Raw genomic sequence first — 22,730 nt, 5'->3', positions numbered from 1 at the left:
GTCAAACCTTCCATAATAGTTTTTCATCTCTTAAGCTGATCTTGAAAGGGCTTTAGTAAAAAAGATGGTGAGATTGTTGTACTAGCTTTGGATGAGGTTTAGGTTTTTGCTAAGGATAAGAATAATCGTATTGGTTCTAATAGACATAAAACCACTAGGAAGTAGTAAGTGTATATAAATTAAGTAATTTTGTGTACAATCTCTTTTGTATTTAGTAGACTTATTTGCACCAGTTCATCCTATGGTTTTTATTTTTAAACATTTATAGAGTTTTTAGGAAACTTTGGAGGGGAGTTAATATTTATTGTTTTTTAATGTTATATCTAGTGCTCTTGTTTACGATTGATTTTCTTTCTTCGTAACTCAAATCATTAAGTTATTCAATCTGAATAAATATTAAAATTTGGAATAAAATTAGTTAGACTACCTATTCAAACCACCCTAAGCATTTTTGTGTATCAAGGTACAAACTCACAATTTGTGACTATTTTATTATTTTCTAGTCAAATATTCCTTTAAATTTTTATTATTATAAAAGAGATCATACAAAATAATTTTTTATTAAACTTTAAATATTATTTTTTTATTAGTAATTTATATGGTGATTTAAAGCAAGTATTCATACATGTCATATTTGCATGAATTGTAATTGTTGATTATGTAATTATGTAATTATGTTTGAAATTAATATCCTTTTTCTAAACAATAAAACGAGCTTTCGATGCTACGTAGGAAGGGATTAGTTGTGGTTTCATAATGCCTTTTTGATCATGTGATGGAATTTTGTGAATGTTTTAAAGATTTTAGTTATATCCTCCTATGACAATAAGAGCTCGTTTGACAGTAATTTTAAAAAACGTTTTTAATATTTCTAATACTCGAAATTTTTTATCATTGAAGTGTTAGAAATATTAGAAACGTTTTATTGAATCACTCTCAATCGCACTCTAGGAAGTGTTTCTAATATTTGTAACACTTGAAAATTTTCATCTTTCAAGTATTAAAAATGAAAAAAACATTTCATATAATTACTGTCAAACGCACTCTTAATAAGAAGTGTTTTTTTATAATACTTGAATAATAAAAATTTTCAAGTGTTATAAAACTCAAAAACGCTTCTTATAATCACTACCAAATGCACTCTAAAAGCATATTTGGTAATAATTTTAAAAATTATTTATAACATTTCTAACACTTCAAAATTTTTATATTTCAAGTTTCCGAAAGATTAAAAATACTTTCATGAATTACCATCAAACACACTCTACACTCTAAACGAATAAAATATGACTTTTTTAATTTCATTAAAAAAAAAAATACCCCTCAAATGTTCTATAAAACTAATTAGTATTCATTGTGATAAAAAGTTACAATTCGATCATGCTAAAATACACGTATATGATTAATATGATAAGTTCAAGCTACATAACTCAAGACTTAAGCAAGTGTCTTTGTGGACCCCGTATTTCGGCTCATGCGTTCCCCACTCGATGGCGAGCTCGATTTTTATTTTGAAAAATAACTTAATCGATTAAAAAAAATTACTTGGAGTCGCCACTTATTTTTGTTTTATTTTTTAAAGGATAAACAAAATAAGAAAGAAAAACCCTAAGTGTGACTCCTTAGTTTGGAAAATGTGGTCTACGAAAAACCGGATCGGGTTCGGGGGTCAGGTTACTTATTAGGAAGGTACGATAAAAACCGTAGCACCCTTCTAAGTCCCTAAAAACGGGTCTCTACTAATAAAATGAAACAACCATGGCATCTAATAAGGAAATCAATGGGTACCCGAATCTATCATACACGTATAAGTATCAGAATATGCATAGAGAATAACCAAAGTGGAAGTGGATGCGTACCTGATCAGCAACCGGCAACGCGCTATCACAAAATAGGGTTAGTGCATAGTAATGAACATAAAGTATGTCACTCATATCACCAAACAGAAAGAATCACCAATAGCACGCATGACATTTCATTCAAATTCATTTCATTGTGAAGAAAATCTATTGATATAGGGCCCCCACCAAAGCCCGTTTATTTTGCATGAATTACTTCTGTAAACTCCATCACTCGAAATTACAGAATTTAAATTCATGCTTATTTTAAATCCTTTTAAAAACATGAAAAATTTGGAAGTTGCTCGCCGAAAAAGAAAATGGCGGCTAAATTTATTGAAAATGGGATTTTGGGAACCTCAAGAAAATGCCCTAAGGATGAAGAGAAAGGTGGAACGTCGGCCGGACAGAATTCCGGACATGAAATATCCGGAGAAGGTGGAACGTCGGCCGAACAAAATTCCGAATGGGAGATATCCGGGTGGAATGTCAGGGGGGAAGAATTCCAGATGTGAGACATCCGGATAAGGTAGAACGTTGGCTGGACAAAATTCCGGAAGTGAGACGTCCGGGTGGGATGAGTGAGAATTTCTGTCTGGGTGGAATGAACGATGCCACGTATCGCAAAGGGCTGTCTGCGCGTCTAAGGGAGAGGGAGTCATGCGGCAGTTTTTAGGGAGGATCCCACATACACATGGGTATTGATGATGAGTTAAACGGGCATGAAAGGTGAGAATATGGTAGTGATTAATCCCCATTCTTTCCACAAATTCAAATACTAGCTTCCTACATCATCTTGAGACATCACCTTCCGGTATGAGATGTGTGAGGGTTTACGCATGATGAAGATAAATGGGAATAGGAGTGGAGTGATGGATGGGGGCGTGGGCATGTTGGATAAAACAATGAATAATAAGCGAGAATGGGTATGGGGATGCTGATGAAGTGAGCTTTGCTGCCATGACAACTACTCCAGATTTCCTAGGATCTCCTTCAAGCAGGGATGAGAAAATGGATGCGTACCATGGATGGATATCAAGAGCAGGGGAGGATAACAAAACAGAGCACCGAGAATAGATACAAGAAAATGAGCCCGACAAGCTATGTTTCATATCATACCAACAGGCTTAGATGATGGTGGGTAAGATTAAATGAGTATCAAATGAAAGGTAAAATGTGGTTACAAAAATATCTCATGGAGAAATCAAAACCAGAGCAAGCTAAACCACTACAAAACCATTAGCAAAAATATGAACGTATTCACTCCCAACCAACAATCATCATCCGAGAATCAGTAAAAACAAAGTAGAAAAGCACACCATTAGAAGCTGACGAAGAATACACAATAAACGTACCTTAAAATAACTCTCTCCAGCTAGGTGGGCAAGAAACCGGACAGCTATCCTTCCTCTCAAGCAACCAGCCAAGGAATGCCTCTTTCCCACTAGTCCTCTCAAGCTCAACTCTGCTCTCCTTCTTATCTTCCTCCTTTTTCCCTCTCCTCCTGTTTTCTCTCTTTTCCTCTCCAAATCTCTCTTTCTCCCTTGTTTCTTTTTCTCCTGTTTCTTTCTCCCCCAAAATCTCTTAACTGCAGCCCCCCCCCCCCCCCCCCCCAAAAGCCCCTCCTCTCTCACAATTTTTTGGATTTGCCTTTTCAACGATCTCTGCCGCAGTCACCTTTTTCTGCCCCACTCCTTCTGCAGCCACTTTTTTTCTGTAGCCACCTTTTTCTGCAGCCACCTCCAAAAAGTTCCTCCACATGTCAAAGTCCTATTGCAGCTTCAAAAAGCGAAGTTGATTCCTTATGACCACTAAGGATGTGGCACGTGGCCTGCTGGGATAGTGATACCTGACTAAAAATGTGATCTGCAAAAACAAATAGAGAAAAAGTGACCCATGCCTGAATGGGGGTCTACAGTCTTGTTTCGTCCTAACACTTCAAAGAGACTCTTCAACTCTAAATCAAGAACATATTGATATAACCTCAAGCAATATTACTAAAGTAATCATCAAGGACCATCCCAGAAGATAGGAGGATTGTCATGACTAATAAAAGCCTATTCAAAAATCTCCTAACATCCAACTAGAACAGTGAATCAATACTTTTATAGTAAAAAATCATCATTAAAGCTTGTCACATTATTAAATTTAATCACTAACACGCAAAGTCCCATCAATAAAAGCACATCTTTTTAAACATTTTCAATAAATCATATCACGTCATAAAATGTTTCCCATTAAAAGTTAATATAAATGTATAAGTTTGAGATGATGGGCAAATAGGGTTACTCTCGATTTGGTCGTTATTTATTTCAAATCTTTTAGATAACTACCTTTATCTATACTATTTATAAAAGTATGAGATATTTTTCATATTTTCTTCCCAAAATTACCCTTTTCAATTTTTTTTTTCAAAAATACCCTTCAATCCATCATTTATCTCGAGTGTTTGTCAAGATCTATTCTCCCATAATTTGTAAGCTTACCCCATACTTAAATCAAATTACCCTAACCTAATATCAATACATCAAAATTATAACTATGCCCAAGCCCAAGCCCGACCCTTAAAAAAGAAATAAAAATAATAATAATAATAATAAAAAACCAATAATGACAACAACTTATCAATTTATCCCAAACACCACCACCGTCAAACCCAACCGAGTACCCCTTTTTCAGCCACCGCCCCTATCTCAATTCATCATCGGGTTGTTTGCCCATAGGTCAACATATATGTACATAAATTAATTAATATATATAATATGATTATTTAGTATTTACAATATTATATTTTTTAGTCGCATTCTCTAAATGAAAATGGTAACACATAAGACAAGTACAATCAATACAAAATTGAAATGCATTTTCATTAGATAATATATTTCAAAGTAAAATAAGAACAACGGAAGTCAACTCACAAGAAAATGCCATTAACTTATTCACTAAAAATATTAATATTTTTTAAATTAGTTAGTTGGCAACCATACCAAGGGCGATTTTTTTTATTTAAATTGAAAAAAAAAAAGAAGGAATTATTACACGTCCTTTTCACATTATATTTTCTTTCTTTTCAACAAATTAAAATAATAGTAATTATTTTCTCTAGGAAATGAGAAAATTCAAAAAGTTGGTTCAACAAGTCCAAAAAAGTATCCATCAATATACTTATGGTAGAAGGAAAACGTTAATGGTGGTCTTTTCAGCCAAGCAATAATGAATGAAGTGATATTGAAGAATAATTCATGGGTCCATGGATATGCAAAATCTTCTCACCCAATCACAAGAATTTATAATGTCGGAGGTAGGTTTGGTGGTTGTCTCACCTCCATCCAATAAATAGAGAATACGGGACCAGTTTTTAAGAGTTTTAAAACTAATTAAAAATAATAATTATTAAAATAAGAAAAAAATTATATATCTAACATTTTTTTCAAAAAAATATGTTTTCAATTGTTATCTCCTTCTTTATGATTTTTTTTTACTTTGTATTATTTTGAATTTTTAGAAAATATATATATTTTATTATTTTAAAATTTTTATGTTTTGTTCATAAAAATAAAGATAAAAACATTTGTGTTATGGAAATAAAATAATTTTCATATTTATAATTCAATTCACGACTTGAGATGAAAAATTGATCAATAAAAGAAGTATAAAAATTATTTCATATATCAAAAGATAAGACAATAATAAAATTTAAAAAATTCACTTTTTTTTATAATTTCAATTTATTTTTTTCACATGGCACCCTAATTTACACAATTTTGACTTTGTTTCATTGTATTTACAAAATATCTTATCATAGATTAAATAATTTAATCTTGAACTAGACTTGATTTGTGTGAAGAGAATTGAATTGTGATAAAAGAAGAGGGAAGGCAAAAGATAAAGTGACAGTTATTTTAGTTAAAAATACATTGTCTGATGTCATTATTCTCCGCAACAAAAGATGTACTTGGTTGTGCTTTTTCTGCACCAAAAAATGTAATGATTTTTTCGCTGGCTTGAGAGTTGAGACGCGGCATTCTAACCATCAAGTCAGAAAGGGAATCATCAAACTGAATTTCTGGATCTATTGGACTGTTGAAGTGGGCCATCTGTGCCACCCCCATCCCCCCTCCCCCACTCCCCCCGTCCTAGCCATGGGCTGAGAGAATCTAAATTGGCCCACTGTACATCACCCGAGTTGGGCTACTGCGAGCATGAAGCAAGCCCACTTAGGTCACGACACGTGGCTCTTCCAATATTTCAAAAATTCTCACTATATATTTATTTTTTAGGTTTAATTTCACTTCAACCTTTTCGAAATTTTAACTAAATACAATTAACCCTCGTTAATTTTAAAATTTGTCAAATACCTCCCTTATCTTGAATCAAATAAGAGGTGAATGAAAATAAGGGAGGTATTCAGTAAAATCTCAAATCAATTGAAACTAAATATATTTAATCAAAAGCTTATGAGAGGTTAATAAAATTAACTTTTATTTTTTAATTTAGTGTGTTGTGACCTATCGTAATGGTAAATGGTTCATCTTATCATGATCTTCTCTTAATTTTTTAAAACTTTTATCGCTCCATCCCGCAAGGGTAAAAAACTCATTATTGTCTCAACTATATTACAGGAGACGACTCTAAGGAAGTTGGAATAGGAGGACACTCATTTTGGGGTGGGCTTATTAATCATATGCTTTCAACAATTACAATTGGTTACCCAACATTTATTGTTGGCACGATAACTAATATGTCAAAGGTGCATCATTTTGAATTCTCTCGTGTTAAGAAAAGACCGATTGTAACAACTCTTTCTTCATGTTGCATTTTTTAGGAAAACACTCATCTCTGGGTGGACTTATTAATTAAATGCTTTCAACCATTACACTTGGTTACCCAACGTTTATTGTTGACACAATAACTAGTATATCAAAAGTGCATTATTCTGAATTCTCTTGTACTAAGAAAAAGTATTCTACAATTGTAGCAACTCTTTATATATATAAAAGATGTCAAGTCTTATAAATTATTATTAATATATTTGTTTCGACATAATTCAAAATTTTAAAATATGGCCCATACCTAAAATCATATAGTAATAGTCCTAATGTTTGTGATTCTACATAAATGTTTGAAAGACAAAAAAATCATCTAGTTTACGATTTTATTTAAAATATTAATAGATATTTTTCTTATAAATATATAAAATGTATCATTAATAAGATGTCACGTGAATATCTCTTATTTGATCATACTCTTATACCTAAATTATATTTGTTTGCATTATCGGTCAATGATTTAATTCCAATCATATATTCAATAATCCAAATGAGAAAAATCTAATAGACACCAATTTTGTAATTTAGTCACACATGGATGAACCAAACAAAGAGCACAGGTTTAAATTAATTATTTTAAATTTGAATTTAGTAAAAGTGAGGGGGCGATGGGGGACGTTGCATGTGAAGAGTAGGAAGAAGCCTTTTATGACTTTCATGTGGACATAATAAATGGCCCCGAGGAATGGAAGGTGGAATCACGTGGGAAGAGAGTGCACCTCTAACAACCAATCTTTTCCAAAATCAGACCAAATTCATTATCATTTGCCCTTGGTTTCCTTAAACCATACTTGTATTTATTTAAGTGGTGAGTGGGTTTCAAGGCTTCGTCTCACTTTTCCTTTCATAACCTCTATTTCCATGAAGCATATAATATTATAATATATGCTTTTAAATGTAAAATAAAGTATATAATTTTAATATTAAGTTTTTTTGGAAGACAATGGAGAGTTGGGGGAAGGGGGGCAAAACCCTAAAATGGCTCAAGAGTGACACTCAAGGCGTGGGATGAGCGTACGGAAATGTCAAAATAAGGGCGACCACGCTGTCTCTCTCTATAACTTGGCCACCTTCCTCCTCTCTTTCCCGCTTTGTCCGCTCTCTCTCTCCGCTCTTTCCCGAATTTTCGCAAAAACAATGACCCAAAATTTCCCATTTATTCCCGCCTTTGATTCCAAATCTCTCATCGCCTCGAACAACCCCAACTCTCCAATTTCACTCACCACCGCCTCCCGATTATTGCCACCGATCTAATCTAGGGTTCCGATGAACTCCAATTAGGGTTTCCCTAAATTCCACATTAAAAAGGAATACTTCTTGGATATATTTTTTTTTTTGAAGTTTGAATTTTGAAACTCGGTCTTGGATTCGTCGTGAGAGATAAGGTGTCAAATTGGGCGAGTCATCAAGGTGAGTTTCTGGATATATTTATGTGCATATGGTTCGTGGTTGATGGCGTCTGAGGGTTCTATACGACTTTGTCTTTTATTGAATATTCAGCTGTATTGAATCTTTTGTGGTTTATTTTATTTGTTTATTAATTAATTTTTTATTTTATTTTGTGTGTTATTTTAGATAAGGTCAAGGTGTTGTTGGTGGGGTATTTGAAATTGGGGTTGGGGGAAGCTGCATTGATTGGTATAAAGTGGAGTTCGAGAGATGTTGGTGTTGAATCGAAGCGGCATCGATTTCGTGAGGTGTTTCTTTCATTTGGCTGAATGGCATCCGGTGGAATAGCGAATCGAATTGGGCCTTGAAGCCCCCTTACTCATTTTCTTCATCAGGTTGGCATGAATGGCACAACCTCAATTGCATTTGCATAGATAGGTTTTCTGCATGAATGAATCTGTGTATGCAAAAAAAGATTTTTTCATAGCACAGATCATATCAAAGGGGTGTAGTGGCTTTAGTAGAATTTACAAATTTTAAACGTGAAATTAATATATGTGTAGATATGCCCTCCAATTTGATATGATTGATCCTATAAAAGCTACTTAATTGGAGCTTTAACTTGAGGAGTTTTAATTTTAAGGATTCATTTTGTCAAATTGTAGAAGGTTTACAGTTTTATAGGGTTTTGGGATTTTATTTTATTAATTCAAGGTTATGCCCTTTTACAGGTTTTTAGGGTCCAATTTGTATTTTGTGGTGTGAATTATAATTACTGCCCAAGCGTTCAGGTTTCTCATGTTCAGTAAGGACTACTCTATTGCTAGAGTGACAGAAATGGGCTGCTGTGGTTGCTTTGGATTTGTGAGAAAACCCGAAAGTTTATCAAGGCCTGGTTCTGGCTCAACCAATTGCCTTTCCCAGGAGTTTTTGTTGGAAGAAGATATAGAAGAAGTTGATGATCGATCATACAATGGCGAGGTTTCTGATACTGCACATGGAGATGATGGTGAGTTGCAAAGCCGTGTCCAACGTTCTGAAGAAATTCTTATGTTGAGAACTCAAAATGGAATGATTTGCCGTGAATTTCCCGTCAAGGAAACACACAAACTTATTCGCTCAGAGGTAAACAGGGTAAAATACAAGAACAAATTTTAGGTGTTTTTATTATGGTAATTTTCTCTGTTTACAGTTTAACTTTGGGAGTAAGTTGTCAAAGCCACCTGCCAGAACACTAACCTAAAGTATCTTAATCTTTCATATGTTAAAATTAGATATTGTATACAAGTGACTTATGTTACTCCATCATCATGACATCTCAATGGTTCTCACTTTCATGTTCTAAGGACTACAAATATCTAGCCAAACTGAGTTTTAAGGCTGTTCTATAACTTGATGAAAATGTGCATAGTCACACTTTTTTTAATTCATGTATTGTGCGTGTTTTAGGGGAACAATTGTTGCGTTAGATGTAGAATTTGTTATTTGTTAAACATTTTCTCTACATTGATAAAAATTTATTGTTTTCTGAATGCTGTCAGGATGAAAATGGGAATAAGACGATCAATGAGTATGTTCGTGAGTACAAGATTGGTTCTGGAAGCTATGGCAAAGTGGTAAGCATGGTGCTAGTGGCATTTTATTCTTTAATTGCTCAAAGAAATGGTTTCTTTAGCTTCCTGTCCTGCACATGCAACAGGTTCTATATCGGAGCCTCAAAGATGGGAATCATTATGCAATTAAGGTACTGCCTTTTCCCCACTTGATTTTGTGGAATGTGTTTTCTTTGGAAAATACTCTTGTTGTCAGTTTCTTTTTGCCTTTTTGTGGTTAGGATATTTGCTACTTCAAAACAAAGGAGATTATCTTCTGCTGGCAGTTTAAACTTTTAGTTATTTTGTCTGGTTCATATGTGTTTTCTTATTCTAAGGTACTTATAATATTTTGTGCTGCAAAAAGGATAAAATTCCAGCTGTTTTACTGTTAAACTGATTTTACCACATGGTAGGGTGATAAGCTGGGCTTATTTGTCAACGCACAAGTGGCTCATGCGGTGTGGTTTTATTTTATCATTCTTAGAAATGTTAAAATAAAATAAGTGTAAGAAGTGATAGGTCTGACTCTGAGAACCATGAGAGGCAGAAGTTTTCTTGATAAAAGAAATTGGTTGGGCTAGTTTTCTTCCTCTACTTTCTTGGAGGGTTATTTTGTGTTTGATTAATTTATGCAGGAAACTGGGAAACACTTTTTGGTGATATGGTCTTAATCAAGTACTCAATTAATTAGGGATGTCTTAGAAACATAATATAGGTATTTTATTGGATGTTTTGTGGTTCGTATACAATGGAGGTTTCAGTTATTATGTATGAATGTAATTTTTTGAATTGTAGGCCTTTCACAAGTCTCATTTGTTAAAGCTGCGAGTTGCTCCTTCAGAAACAGCCATGACTGATGTTCTTCGGGAGGTATACACTCATTGCATTATTATTACAATTATTATTTTTTATCTTATTGGAATACTACATCAAATTGCTCCAGCCTCCAGGCACTGTTATTTTTAACTTGGATGTTTATAAGCGAAGTTAGACAATAGCTAATTTGTAACCTCTACGTGCATTTTTTTGGTAATAAACATCATCTGATGTTTTTTTTTTTCCTAAAAAAAAAAATTTCCCCATGTATCAAAGTTCTTAAGGGATTTTTTGGCAATTTCTTTTAAAACATTTCTCAAAAAACTGTTTTTGAGAACAGTTTTTTCAAAACAGTTCTCAATTATTTTCATCAATAAAATTGTATTTGAAAATTCAAAAATAAAAAATAGTTTTTTTGGCTTATTTTCCGTGATGGTACCATACATCTATATATAGTGCAAAAGTTCCCTAAGATTTTTTTTTTCCATGTTTTTAATTATTTCTCAGAATACCCTAGAAAAAAAATAATTGAAAACATCTCAGATTTGTTTTAAAAAAACCTATTTTTAGAAAAAATTTCAAAAATTTATTTTCAGCCAAAAATTTGTCAAATGTGTTTTTTTAGTTAGGAAACTGTTTTTCGCTCTAAAGAAAGCTCTAGGTCTTTTATTCCTACTTTTTTTTTTTTTTTTTCTATTGATCTAGCTTAGGGCATATTTTTCTCCACACTTAAGCTTGTGATGCAGTGTGGATCACCAAATCTGGTAACATCTTTTACTCTGCCCATAGAAATGTTTGGCATGCCATTTACAAGAGCTAAGCATTGAGCATAGTGGGGTTTTTCTTCGTTTATTGGGTGAATGACACTTTTTAATGACATCATCAACAAGTTCTACCTTGATGAAGGTTCAATTTATTCATATCCTTTGCGTTGTAGGTTTTGATCATGAAAATGTTGAACCATCCAAATATAGTCAATCTCATTGAGGTGATTGATGACCCAAGCACAGATCACTTCTATATGGGTATTTATTGCCACTTTCTTTCCCTTCTTTGTATGCATTTTTTCCCATCAAATTATGTGATTAAGTATGTTAACCTTTTCTTGCATGAAGATTTTACTTTTTAAAAATTAGCAGGTTAATTTACTGTTTGACTGCAAATTCATTTTTTTTTCTTCAGTTCTTGAATTTGTGGAAGGCAAATGGGTCTGTGAGGGTTCTGGTCCCCCAGGTGGCATAGGAGAAAATACTGCAAGAAAGTACTTGAGAGATATAGTCTCAGGGCTGATTTACCTCCATGCTCATGTATGACTTTGAAGTTTGCTTTTATACAATTTTTCCTTATGACTGATGACATATGTTTCTCTTCACTCCCTCTCTGTTTTTCATAAGCCTATATTGTTCATTTGCTATAGTTCTGGTAATATGCAAGCATTTTAAAATAGGTTCTTTTTTCACTAGGTATATTTGAACCATCTGACTTCTGTATATACATCTCATTTTTTCAGTAACACACAAATCTATGGATCATAGGATGAAAAGCTCTGGAATGTTCTATTGTAAGAGAGTTTTAGAGATATTAAACAAAATTCTTAAAACACTTGTCATGAATATGAGTTTGGAGTATTCATCATTGAATAACATTTTTAGATGGTTTTGAAGTGTTTTTGGATTCAGTTAAAATTTATAACATCCTCTTGTAATATGTTAACCAGTGATTCTTAACCAAGAAATAGTGGTTTTGAACCAACTTTTTAATTGTTGAATAGTTTGTTCCTAATGATAGTGATTTTTAGATCTTTTTTAAATTGATAAATACTTACAATAGAAATCTGCAAGCCAAGTCGAATCAAACAAGAATATGTTATTATGGAATGTGTTGCTGATTCCTGTTTCTTTGGTGGTAGGCTCTCTGGCCTTCCAAATGCTAGTTTATCGACATTAAGTTTTGGCTATTGGAATCCTAAGTGGATTTTAGATTGTGACTAGTCTATCTACAGTGAATTTTGTAAAGCATTTTTGGATTTTGGCTTATGAAAAAATGTTTTTTGATCTTGTTTTTCTTAGTTTTATGCCATTTGTCTGAATAGTTCTAGCTGGTATAAAACTGTTAAGCATGCAATTTTTGTTTCTTTCAATGAAGTTGTCTACTGCTTGCTTATGGATGGCACCATCTTGGTTAATGTATACTGTCAAGTGCCATAGTTGTTTGCACATCTGTCTGCGTTTTTGGTGCAATTCATGAATGGTGTTACCTTTTTTCTTTCAAAAAGATTAAAATCTTGAAAGCTAGCGGATTCTTCTGCCACTACTACATGTGTGCTGGCATGAGGATAAAAAACCACAAGACTGGAACCCCAAAAACGATATGTGCATATCATATCATCTCTTCATGAGCAGTTAACCTGGATTTCAGCTATAGTCTTCCATTTCTTGCCTTGATTTCAATTACCTTCCCTTTTTGTTACACTGGAAGTGTGTAGCTATCAATACAATTTGGATCTTTATTGCTTTTCTCCTCTTTAAACAACAGAATATAGTGCATGGGGACATTAAACCAGACAATCTTTTGGTTACTCGCACTGGTACAGTGAAGATAGCGGATTTTAGTGTCAGCCAGGTATTTGAGGTAATGGAACTTCTTTGAACACCATAATTTGGTTGAGAATAAGAACTCATGCCTATATTCTGTGACATTTGTTTTTCTAGTAATGAATGATACACATGAAATTTAAAACATGTAAACTAATCCCTGTTTCCCTATTAATTTTATATTGTGGAAGTAGCCTTTTCCTTAGTTTGTGTTGGTGTTCTTAGTTTTAAATATGTAAGATGTATCCATGTTTCCTATTCTTGTGTCTATTTTTTCAAGTCTTCCTTATCTCATGTTGCAAATTGGTGTTCTTGTTTCTAAAATTGGGCTACCGTAAACATTTACAACTTATGTATTAAGGGTCATTTTTGTTTAGAAGAATTGAAGCATTCATTTAGATAAATACAAAAGGAGGTTTTGGTGTTTATGGGTATTGTGATAAATTATGTTTTCCTAAAAATTAGGTGAAGATGTGAGGGGGTTGATTTAAATAATTGATCTGTAATTATAGATGTCCATGAAACATGAAAAGAATGGACCTTATTAGCCACAATGCTAACAAAAGACACCTTTAACTCAAGGGTCCACAATTCCTATGTTTCCAAGTATGCCCAAAAAAAGGGACCCTGGAATCAGCAAAAAAAGCTTATTCCTCTTTTTCACTAACCTTGCATACCACTAAAGAAGTACCTACCCTGCAATGGGGAACAATGCCAAAGCAACTCCTCGTAGCAAAGCAATGGCCTTCTAAGAGATGGATAAGGAGCAGTGAATTGACACCTACTCTTTGCACAGTTTACATCTCTCACAACAACAATTAGGCAAGGTTAGCTCATATAGGATGGACTAAAATCTTGTGTGCTGAAACAAAAACAAAATCTTTGAAGGTAATTCAGGGTTTGTCATAGGTTTATTTGGAAAACCAAAAGGATGGATTCAGTGATCTAAGTAAAAAAGGACTTGTTCAGAGATGTGAGTGCACCATCCATCACCCACACTCATAGCAGCATGTATGCTTGCCAGCCTCATTGTGCAGTAAAGACAGATGCATTTTTGCTGCCTCTGCCTCCTTATCATGAACCTTAAAGAATTTGTGGATGAACAGTTCAGCTGGGAGATACTGCCATATGATGGCAAATGTGCTTACATGAAAGAATCTGAAAAGGCTGCATCCAAAATTTATTTTGCAACATCAAACCAAAACCGTAATGCAGCTGGCATCCTTATTGCTAACACACTTTTCTAGAAAATTCTGAGTATTTAAGATTGCTTTTGATAAACCATGGCTGAGTATTAGTCTATTAGCAAACCATCCAGACGGGCTTGATCTATACTAAGCTCCTATAATAATCCTTAAGAGACTATCTTATTCCTCTGTAAATCTATGGAACCATTTACCATGCATAGCTTTATTCATGGTTTAAATGGGCTGAACTGGAAATTCCCTCTATATTCAGGAGAAAGGAAATCTTGTTTGATTGGAAAATATTTTCTAAATTAATTCATTTGTTTCCCATCATATTTCATGGCCAACCTTATTTATAGGCTTAAAAAAACCTCAGAAACACATAGAAACATACTACAACTCTTCTTGAACAATATAGGAGCATGCTAGGACTTGTATTTCAAAAGCCATTAAAAACTTCTAACCATAAAGTTATAACATTAAGCAAAAAAAAACTCCTAATATAACTAAACTAATAAGGATAATACCATATTCTTTTGGGCCTTGTGTCAAATAAGGTGCATCATCCTCCTCACCCCAAAGCACCTTCAACATGTCAGGTGGAGTTAAAGCTAACCGTGAGGACAGTGCAACTGCATTGGGCTGAGGAATTCTATTTCTATCTATGCAGTATCAATGTTTTTGCCTGCCCTCAAATATTTTTTGGTCAATTGCTCTGGGAATATTTCTGTAAGGATTCTAGCTGTGCAGCATATATATTTTAACCTATGGTAAAAGGATGGAAGATGCAAGATATGCCTTTTTTGCCTTGTGGGAGGAATTAGAGTATTTCTAAGGCACTGTTTTTGATATGTCAGTTAATTTTGTTTAAATACTTTCTACACAGTAGTTACAAGACATTGAATTAGCTTAGAAATGGGTACATCTTTTGCTATCTCCTACAATCTGTTGATCCCTGGATTCACTGGACAATTGGAAAGTGACAAATCAAAGTGCGGTTCTCTGGGGAGGCATAAGATGGTGCTGATTCTGATGTATCTGATTTCTTTGACCTTTCCTTTTTCCTTTACCCTCTTTGAACAGTTTTTTTTGGGCACTCAAACAAACTGATTAAAAGTAATTTGATGTTTTGATTCTTAGTTTGGTGGTCAGTTACACATGAAGCCCCAAATCAAAGTCAGGCTTGCATGTTTGAAATTGGAATTCTGGCAGCCAAATCCTTGGAAATAGATTTTGTAACTTGTATTTCTTATATATTGATACTGAGTTTTAGATTTATTTACAAGTTGGAAGTTGATGTTCTGGTTCCTATTGTAGTCTCTGGTTATTCAGGATGTGACCTGTATTGACATCAAGGTTAGATTACATGTTTGAAACTGGAATAGAAGAATGTTGTGATCCTATGACCTTGTACTTGAGGCGCCATATTTCTTTGTGTTCAGAGTTTTTAAATTTGGTAGTGGAATACCTTTTAGTTTTAAGGCGTTGAATGCAATTCTTGTGCCACCTTGTTGAAATGGTTTCTTATGCAGGATGATAATGATGAGCTCCGCCGTTCTCCTGGCACTCCTGTTTTTACTGCACCAGAGTGCTGTTTAGGTTGGGGATCCCTTCTACTGGAGAATCTCTTTAGCATAATTAAAATCATGCAGGACATCAGAAATATTTACAGAGCATGTGGCTTTTCCTGTTTATTGACAGGTCTTACCTATCATGGCAAAGCTGCAGACACATGGGCTGTTGGAGTTACCTTGTACTGTATGGTGCTTGGACAATACCCATTTCTTGGAGAATCGCTGCAGGATACGTATGATAAGGTGTGTCTGCCACAGGCATTGCCATTTTTTTTGGGGACAATATTGCTTCCCTAGCCCCTCATTGTTGATTGGTTAATTTGTTACTGCTGCTGATCCTGATACCGTCCCTTCTGTTTTCCAATTCTTTTCCTCCAGTATTCATTTGTAAGTGCATTTTCTACTTTACTAAGCATCCAGTTTTTACCTTCTCCAGATTGTCAATAACCTATTATCTCTCCCGGATAACATTAACCCCCAGTTAAGGAACCTACTGGAGGGGCTTCTCTGCAAAGGTCCGTCTGTGAACCTCTTCATAATTAATTCATTTTTTTTTTCCTTTTTTTCCTTTTGCCTCCAGGCCAGAGTTTGTTTCTGTTTTTCCCCTGTTGAAATATTGTGTCATGCAGACCCAAATGAAAGGATGACGTTGGATGCTGTTGCAAAGCATGCCTGGGTTATTGGAGAAGAAGGGCCAATTCCTCAGTATTTGTGTTGGTGCAGGCGAAATATACTGCTAAGGGAAGATCCTGTTGGAAATGGGAAGAGTACTCTCACATGAACCATGCTGACAAACCTGTTTTAAATAGTTTGGATTTGTTTTGTACAGTAGAAAATGTAGAGTTCTTGAAGCAATAGGGGGGACCCTCTCAGAGCAGAGAGAGAGAGAGTCATTTGAGGGAATTGATTTACAGTATGGAAGGGGATTTTGATTTGCGAGAACTGGTGGGATGGTTTTTGATTTGTGAAAGAGTTGGAACTTGGGGATTTGTTTGCTGTTATGATTTGACGACCAACAATTTGTGTAGCCAACCCCAAACAATTTGGACAAGGCTTCATTGAATTGAATATTGAATATGAGATATGCTTATGTTTCAGTCCGCCACTTCATACTAAGCGCTAGGGTTATGCATCTCTCTCTATCCTTCTCTTATCTTTGTCCAAACTACTACTTCCACTGATATGGGTAAAGATACGGGAGATTGGTGCCTGTCAGGATATTAATCACATTGACATTAGTCGTTGCGGAGGCAAATGCAATGGTTCTCAGGGAGCAACTGTGGCTTGTGAGGTTTCTTGTACATTTCAAGAGACTCTGAAACCACTAAAAAAGGGGAATTGTGAATGACTTGATATTTGTCTTATAGATTTCGGGTTGATTAAGTAATGTGACGTTATTGGGCTCAGGAGTGACATCAGGACCACTGTTTTTGCAGGGCATCTTTTGGTGGGGGGAGAGAGAGAGATGGATTATGGATGAGTAGGATGAAGCAGGAGGCAGGAGGTGGTGGAAAGGGAAAACAAAATCTGGAAAGTAGCGTTCACGTCCCCCTGGACAAATGACATCATGCCACATGCCACAAAAAATACAAAGCATAAAATAGTGAAAGCCAGATGATTTTCCTCATGTGCGATGGCATCATTGTACAGGTTCCTGATTTGGATGGGAAATGTGGTGGAAATGGAATTTTACCCTCAAAAAAACAATTCCCCTTGTCAGACTGAAGTCTTTGCTTCTGTTTCTTCTTTCTACTCTCATACCTTTTCATTGGGAATCAATCAGCTTCCTCATGCATCTATGCAAACTACACCAAACCCCCCTTTTTTTGTGTCAATATTCATACTGTCCCATGCAATGATTCTCCTTCCACCCATCCAACCCTCAGCCCCTTCCTGTTTATAATCAATTTGACTTTCAAAATCACATAAGCCAATGTTTCAAAATGTAGGAATGAAAAATTAGTTCCTTATTCTAAATATAATCATTTTTGCTTGATAAACTATAAATAAAAAGAATATTAAAAAAGAAATTCAAATTTTAAATTAAAAATCAATTTTCCCCCTTAAATTGCTTCTAACCATATGTTGGTTTGTAGAAGGGTTAAAATGAAGGAGTCAAGAATTGGTACTTACAAGTCACTACAGCCATAAAATCTGAAAATGACTTATCATAATTCCTTTTGTGACAACAAACGAAATAAAAAGTAGAAACAATCATATAATTGATCTCTTTTTGGGTGGGAGCTGGTGGAGGGCATGATGGGAGTGTCAGAGCTGTGAATCTAACTACTTGGATTTTATCTGACAGGCCACAGAACATAGGTAGGGTTGTGAAAAGTAAATAGATTTTTTTTTTTTAGTGGGGCCTTTGAATCGAAGAGCAGAGAGCATGGCCCATTTGTTTGAAGGTAAGGATTGTTCTATTCTCTGCTGGGAGGTCTGCCTCTCCTCCCCACCTTCATGCCTCCACTCTCTTCACTTCACACTCGGATGCGTAGGGATGGCAATCTCGTGGTTGCTCGGTACCCCTGCCCCAACTTTCAGACAGATATTAATGGATCATGGCGGACTTTTTTTAGATGGGAAAATTCTATTTTCTCATCTTAGGTATTAAGCTATGGGGAGTCTTCTTGTTACGACTTTTACTTTTCAACTTTCTTTTTTGAAAATAATCTTCCCATATTTTAATAAAATTTTATTTTTTCTAAATCCAAGTCAAATTTCGGGTGAGTTTAGGTATTGTCAATTAAATATAATATTTAAATAAAAAAATAATATAATATAAAATTTTATTTATTTTAAAAATTATTTTTAATTTAAATATAATTAAAAAAATTTAAAATTAAGCTTACACGAATTTGAAGTGGGTTCAACCCATCCCCCTATCTCCCCAACCTCTTCTTCAAATTTGGAATGAAGATGGAAAATTTTTAAATAATGGAGGAATGACCTGTCAGGACTCTTTCCCCACTCCAAAGCTTTCAATCATAACATAAAAAAAAAAAAACATAAATTATGGACATTATTTAAAAGAACCAATAAATATAAAAAGGACAAGGAAAGTTCTAGAAATCTTCATAGCAATTTACACTACCAATTCTGCAAATATTAAAGGAGACAGAGAAAGTTATTACACTACTAATAATAAGTAACAAGAAGTAGGGGTTGGCTTGAATGTATTTTTTATTTTCTGTTTTTAAAATAAAAATAATAATAAAAAACCTTTTTATGAAATATATATTTTTTAAATACAGTTATAAGATAATGATTTTTAAAAAAAAATTAAAATAATTAGGATATTAAAATTTTTCATTATCTCAAATTTTAAAAATGAATAGAAAAAAATTAAAGTATTTGATTTTTTTTATTTAACTAAAAGTAATATCTCGATATCAACCAAAATCGTTAAATTAAAGTTCACTTTAATTATATTGATTGATATCAATATATTATTTTTAGTTAAATATAAAAAATTAAATATTTTTATTTTTTCTATTAAGGTAAAAAACAAATATCATCTAAATTTATACTTTTTTATATAAAAGGTTTTTTTTTATGAAAAAAATGTAGGATGTATATTGAAATGTAACATAGGTTTTTAGATTAAATTTGTGGTTTATTTGATTGATTATTTAAACAGATACAATGTAAAAAAGACATTGATTTTTTATTTTTTTTTTGTGTTTTAAAATACTATCAACCAACATGTTAACTAATCGATTACGATCAATTGGATCGGATTTTACCATTCTTTGCAGGACCTTATCATCTAAATACTTTTTATATGGATAAATGATCTAAATCTAATTGATAGAGAAAGTACCGATCAATTAACGAGATTTTGGATTGATACAATAACAAAAAAAGTGAAGTGCTAAAACATCAACTCTATATTATTTATGATTATTCTGTCTTGTTTATTTTGTTATATCATTTTTATCTCGAGAAAAAAAGAGTAAAGGAAAGAATAAAAATCATGAGAGCTGATAAATTATAGGAAAGGAATGAGGGTTTTGAGGTTGACAAGTGGCACAGCAAGGGCTGTTGGCTATTCACATGGGAAATGGCCCTATGAGGAATAAAGAAAAGCAATAGATTCTCTTCCATCTTTTCATGTTTTGTTTTTAATATTTACCCTTGAATTATTTGAATTTAATAAGAATATTTATATCTTTATTTGGTGGCAATGACAATGAGCAATATTTAATTCATAATTTCTCTGTGGAAGCATTTTTTTAATACTAGAAAGTGATTGGAGATTTATTTATATATTTTTTTGTCAATGGATACTTATTAAATTTGTACTCCCCATCACTATGCTTTGTGAAATTATATTGACTTTATATAGCTGCCATGAAAGTCATCTTTGTCTAAAGGAAAGATATGGAAATTTCTCTAACTTCCAACATATTACTAAACATCTACTCAAGTATTCATGGAAAAGTTAGAGATATAATTCCACACAAATAAAATAAATTTTTCTTTCAAAGAGGGTCAAAAAAAGGAAAAAAAGAAAAGTTCTTGTATAATTTATTTTAATAAAAAAAGTAATATTGTTTAGCTCTTATTTGAAAATTTTAAAGTTTCAATAATTTTTTTTATCTATTTTTATTTGAAACATAGTGTGAGCCATGATTCGATATATTTGAGAGTGATATTGGAAAGATTGTAGAGTCATGATACTCACTATAAATTGATTTTGATTCGATATTTTAATGCTCTCCTCTCAAAATGGTGTGTGGAGGTTATGAATGCCCAATTTGAAAATCAGATAACGAAATGGTGTAATCCAAGATGTTTTTGTGAATATGCTAGTTAATTGCTCAGCGAAAGGAGGATAAGTAATTTGAATAAGCCCTAGTTAAATATTTTGGTAAATGAGATGACAACTGATGTTAGTGTGCTTAGTACGCTCATGAAAACTAGGATTGTGAATGATATGGAACGTCATTCTTTTGTCACAAAAAAAAGAGTAGGCTACACATTAGAGACGTTGAGATTGACAAATAAATTTTTTAACTAAATGATTTCATAACAAATAATAGTCATTAGTTAATATTCAACATCAATGAAGGAACACGAAATAGTAGTTTATTTCTTTGATTACCAATAAATTGGTGAATCCTCAAACAAAACACTGTATCCTGTAATCGAATACAAGACAACCAACTCACTTTGAATCATTGCAAGCATTTAACTCTAGTGCATTAGAAAAATAGAGAAGAATTCTTGCCCAAGACAACCTTTGAGATAAAAAGGACAACAAGTGAAATTGTCTTGGCTAATCCAAAAATTGGCTTGACACACTATAGGAGATATCTAGATGAGTGACTTGAGAGATATAAAAATTTTCCAATTAGTCTACAATAATGAGAAGGACTTGATAGTAATTTATCATTGAATTTGTCCAACTTAAGATGATGTTTGGAGGAAGGCTTTGAAAGTAAGAAGGTGAGATACTCAAGAAGCTCCAAGGAGTATTTTTTTTTTTTTATTAAAAAAAATGTCATGCTTTAAGTGAGAAACCTCAATCCCAAGGAAATATTTAAGGATCCACAAATCTTGAACGTGGAACTTAGTATGCGAAAATTTCTCAACACTGTATATACATTTGGAAAGCAATTTAAGACTATTTGAGCTAAGGTGTCTTAGTGTTAGGTGCCATGAGGTGAATACAAATGAAGTAAAATGTGATAAAGAAGGGGATTCAAACTCCAAATATATGAAGAATAAAAGTCATCATGTGACTTACCCACTCCAATTGTCTTCCTTTGTAATTGGTCTTGTAGAAAACAAGAGTCAATAGAAAAAACAAGTAATTTTCATGATGAACTAATTGACTTACTAAACTTAAATTGAATCGAAAGCTTGACACACAAGTAACATTAAATAAAATGATAAAAGATGTTAATTGCATACTCTCTATATGTTAATAGGGCCATTTGTTCCATTTGGCAATTTCACAATTGAAGAGATTAGTTTGGTTTGAAAGAAACAAGATGGAGAACTAACCATATGATTCGTAGCTTTAGAGTTTATGATCTAAGAATTGGTATAAGGGGAAAAGACATTTAGAATCGTACATTTTAAGTTGCAACGGGACCAAAGTTCCCTAAATAATTTTCTTTGGATTGTAAAATTAAATGCAACTGTTCACATTGTTATGATGTCATTGGCATAGGCTTTCAAGAATCATTGTCAGGTGGTTAGTCATAGATCACAAATTTGTGACCCATTGACTTGAGAACATCTTTCTTCAAGATCCAGTTATTTATGATGAAACAACATTCATGATCCAAGAGAAAACATGTCATCACATTGTTTTCATTGTTCAAAATTCGAACCTATCATCAACGATTTAGACAAATTTTCATCCACAAAACATATTTAAACACCACTTTACTCCAAACAATATGGTTTTATCCATTTAATGATAGAGAAACCAAAATTGTCCTTGGGGTATCTGGGGAATGAGGATGATAATGATTCATAGATTCAACTTTTATGAAAAAGTCTCCATGGTAAGAATGAATAGTGGTGAGCGAACGATGCTTGAATGAAGAATAAGAGAAAAAAAAATTTCAAAACCGCTTTGATACCATGATAAAAAAGATTGAACAAAACAATATTATTGATTTAGTATCACATTACGTACATGAACTTTACTTACAATTAAAGTCTAGTATTATGAAAAATTATAGGGAATAATAGCAAGTATTGGTTTTTTTATTTAAATCAAGGATTAACTTTCCATCCCGTCGTACATGCATTCTTTTCGTACTCATTTTTAAGAATCTAATATTGATTTTATCCGACATTCCAATCGTGATCAAATCTCGTAAAAACACTTTGAAAGAAAAGTGTAAAAGGGGTAAAAGTGATTTCATCGAGCTCCACATGAAAATAGA

At 33.3% G+C, this 22,730-nt stretch overlaps 1 protein-coding gene across 3 annotated transcripts; it reads left to right on the top strand.

The window, feature by feature from the left end:
- Window positions 1-7,461: 7,461 nt before the first annotated feature.
- LOC100260436 (serine/threonine-protein kinase GRIK2) lies at window positions 7,462-16,919 on the top strand. Of its 3 annotated transcripts, none has more exons than XM_002282243.5 (13): window positions 7,462-8,077; window positions 8,243-8,451; window positions 8,788-9,181; window positions 9,598-9,672; window positions 9,756-9,800; window positions 10,447-10,521; window positions 11,405-11,492; window positions 11,650-11,774; window positions 13,003-13,098; window positions 15,781-15,847; window positions 15,950-16,065; window positions 16,259-16,337; window positions 16,452-16,919. In XM_002282243.5, the coding sequence occupies exons 3-13, from the start codon at window positions 8,855-8,857 to the stop codon at window positions 16,601-16,603; spliced, it is 1,245 nt and encodes a 414-aa protein (XP_002282279.1). In that variant the 5' UTR covers window positions 7,462-8,077; window positions 8,243-8,451; window positions 8,788-8,854; the 3' UTR covers window positions 16,604-16,919. The 3 variants fall into 3 exon arrangements, 2 of the variants coding, with proteins under 2 accessions (XP_002282279.1, XP_059593406.1); XM_059737423.1 differs by having other exon boundaries at window positions 8,788-9,190; XR_009465823.1 differs by lacking the exon at window positions 16,259-16,337 and having other exon boundaries at window positions 8,788-9,190; window positions 15,950-16,209; window positions 16,403-16,919.
- Window positions 16,920-22,730: the final 5,811 nt, after the last annotated feature.

Source organism: Vitis vinifera, chromosome 6 (genome assembly GCF_030704535.1).
Source record: "Vitis vinifera cultivar Pinot Noir 40024 chromosome 6, ASM3070453v1".
In the NCBI taxonomy this organism is placed as follows: domain Eukaryota; kingdom Viridiplantae; phylum Streptophyta; class Magnoliopsida; order Vitales; family Vitaceae; genus Vitis; species Vitis vinifera.
The sequence above is the reverse complement of the archived record's forward strand: the minus strand, read 5'-3'. Positions and strand labels throughout refer to the sequence as shown.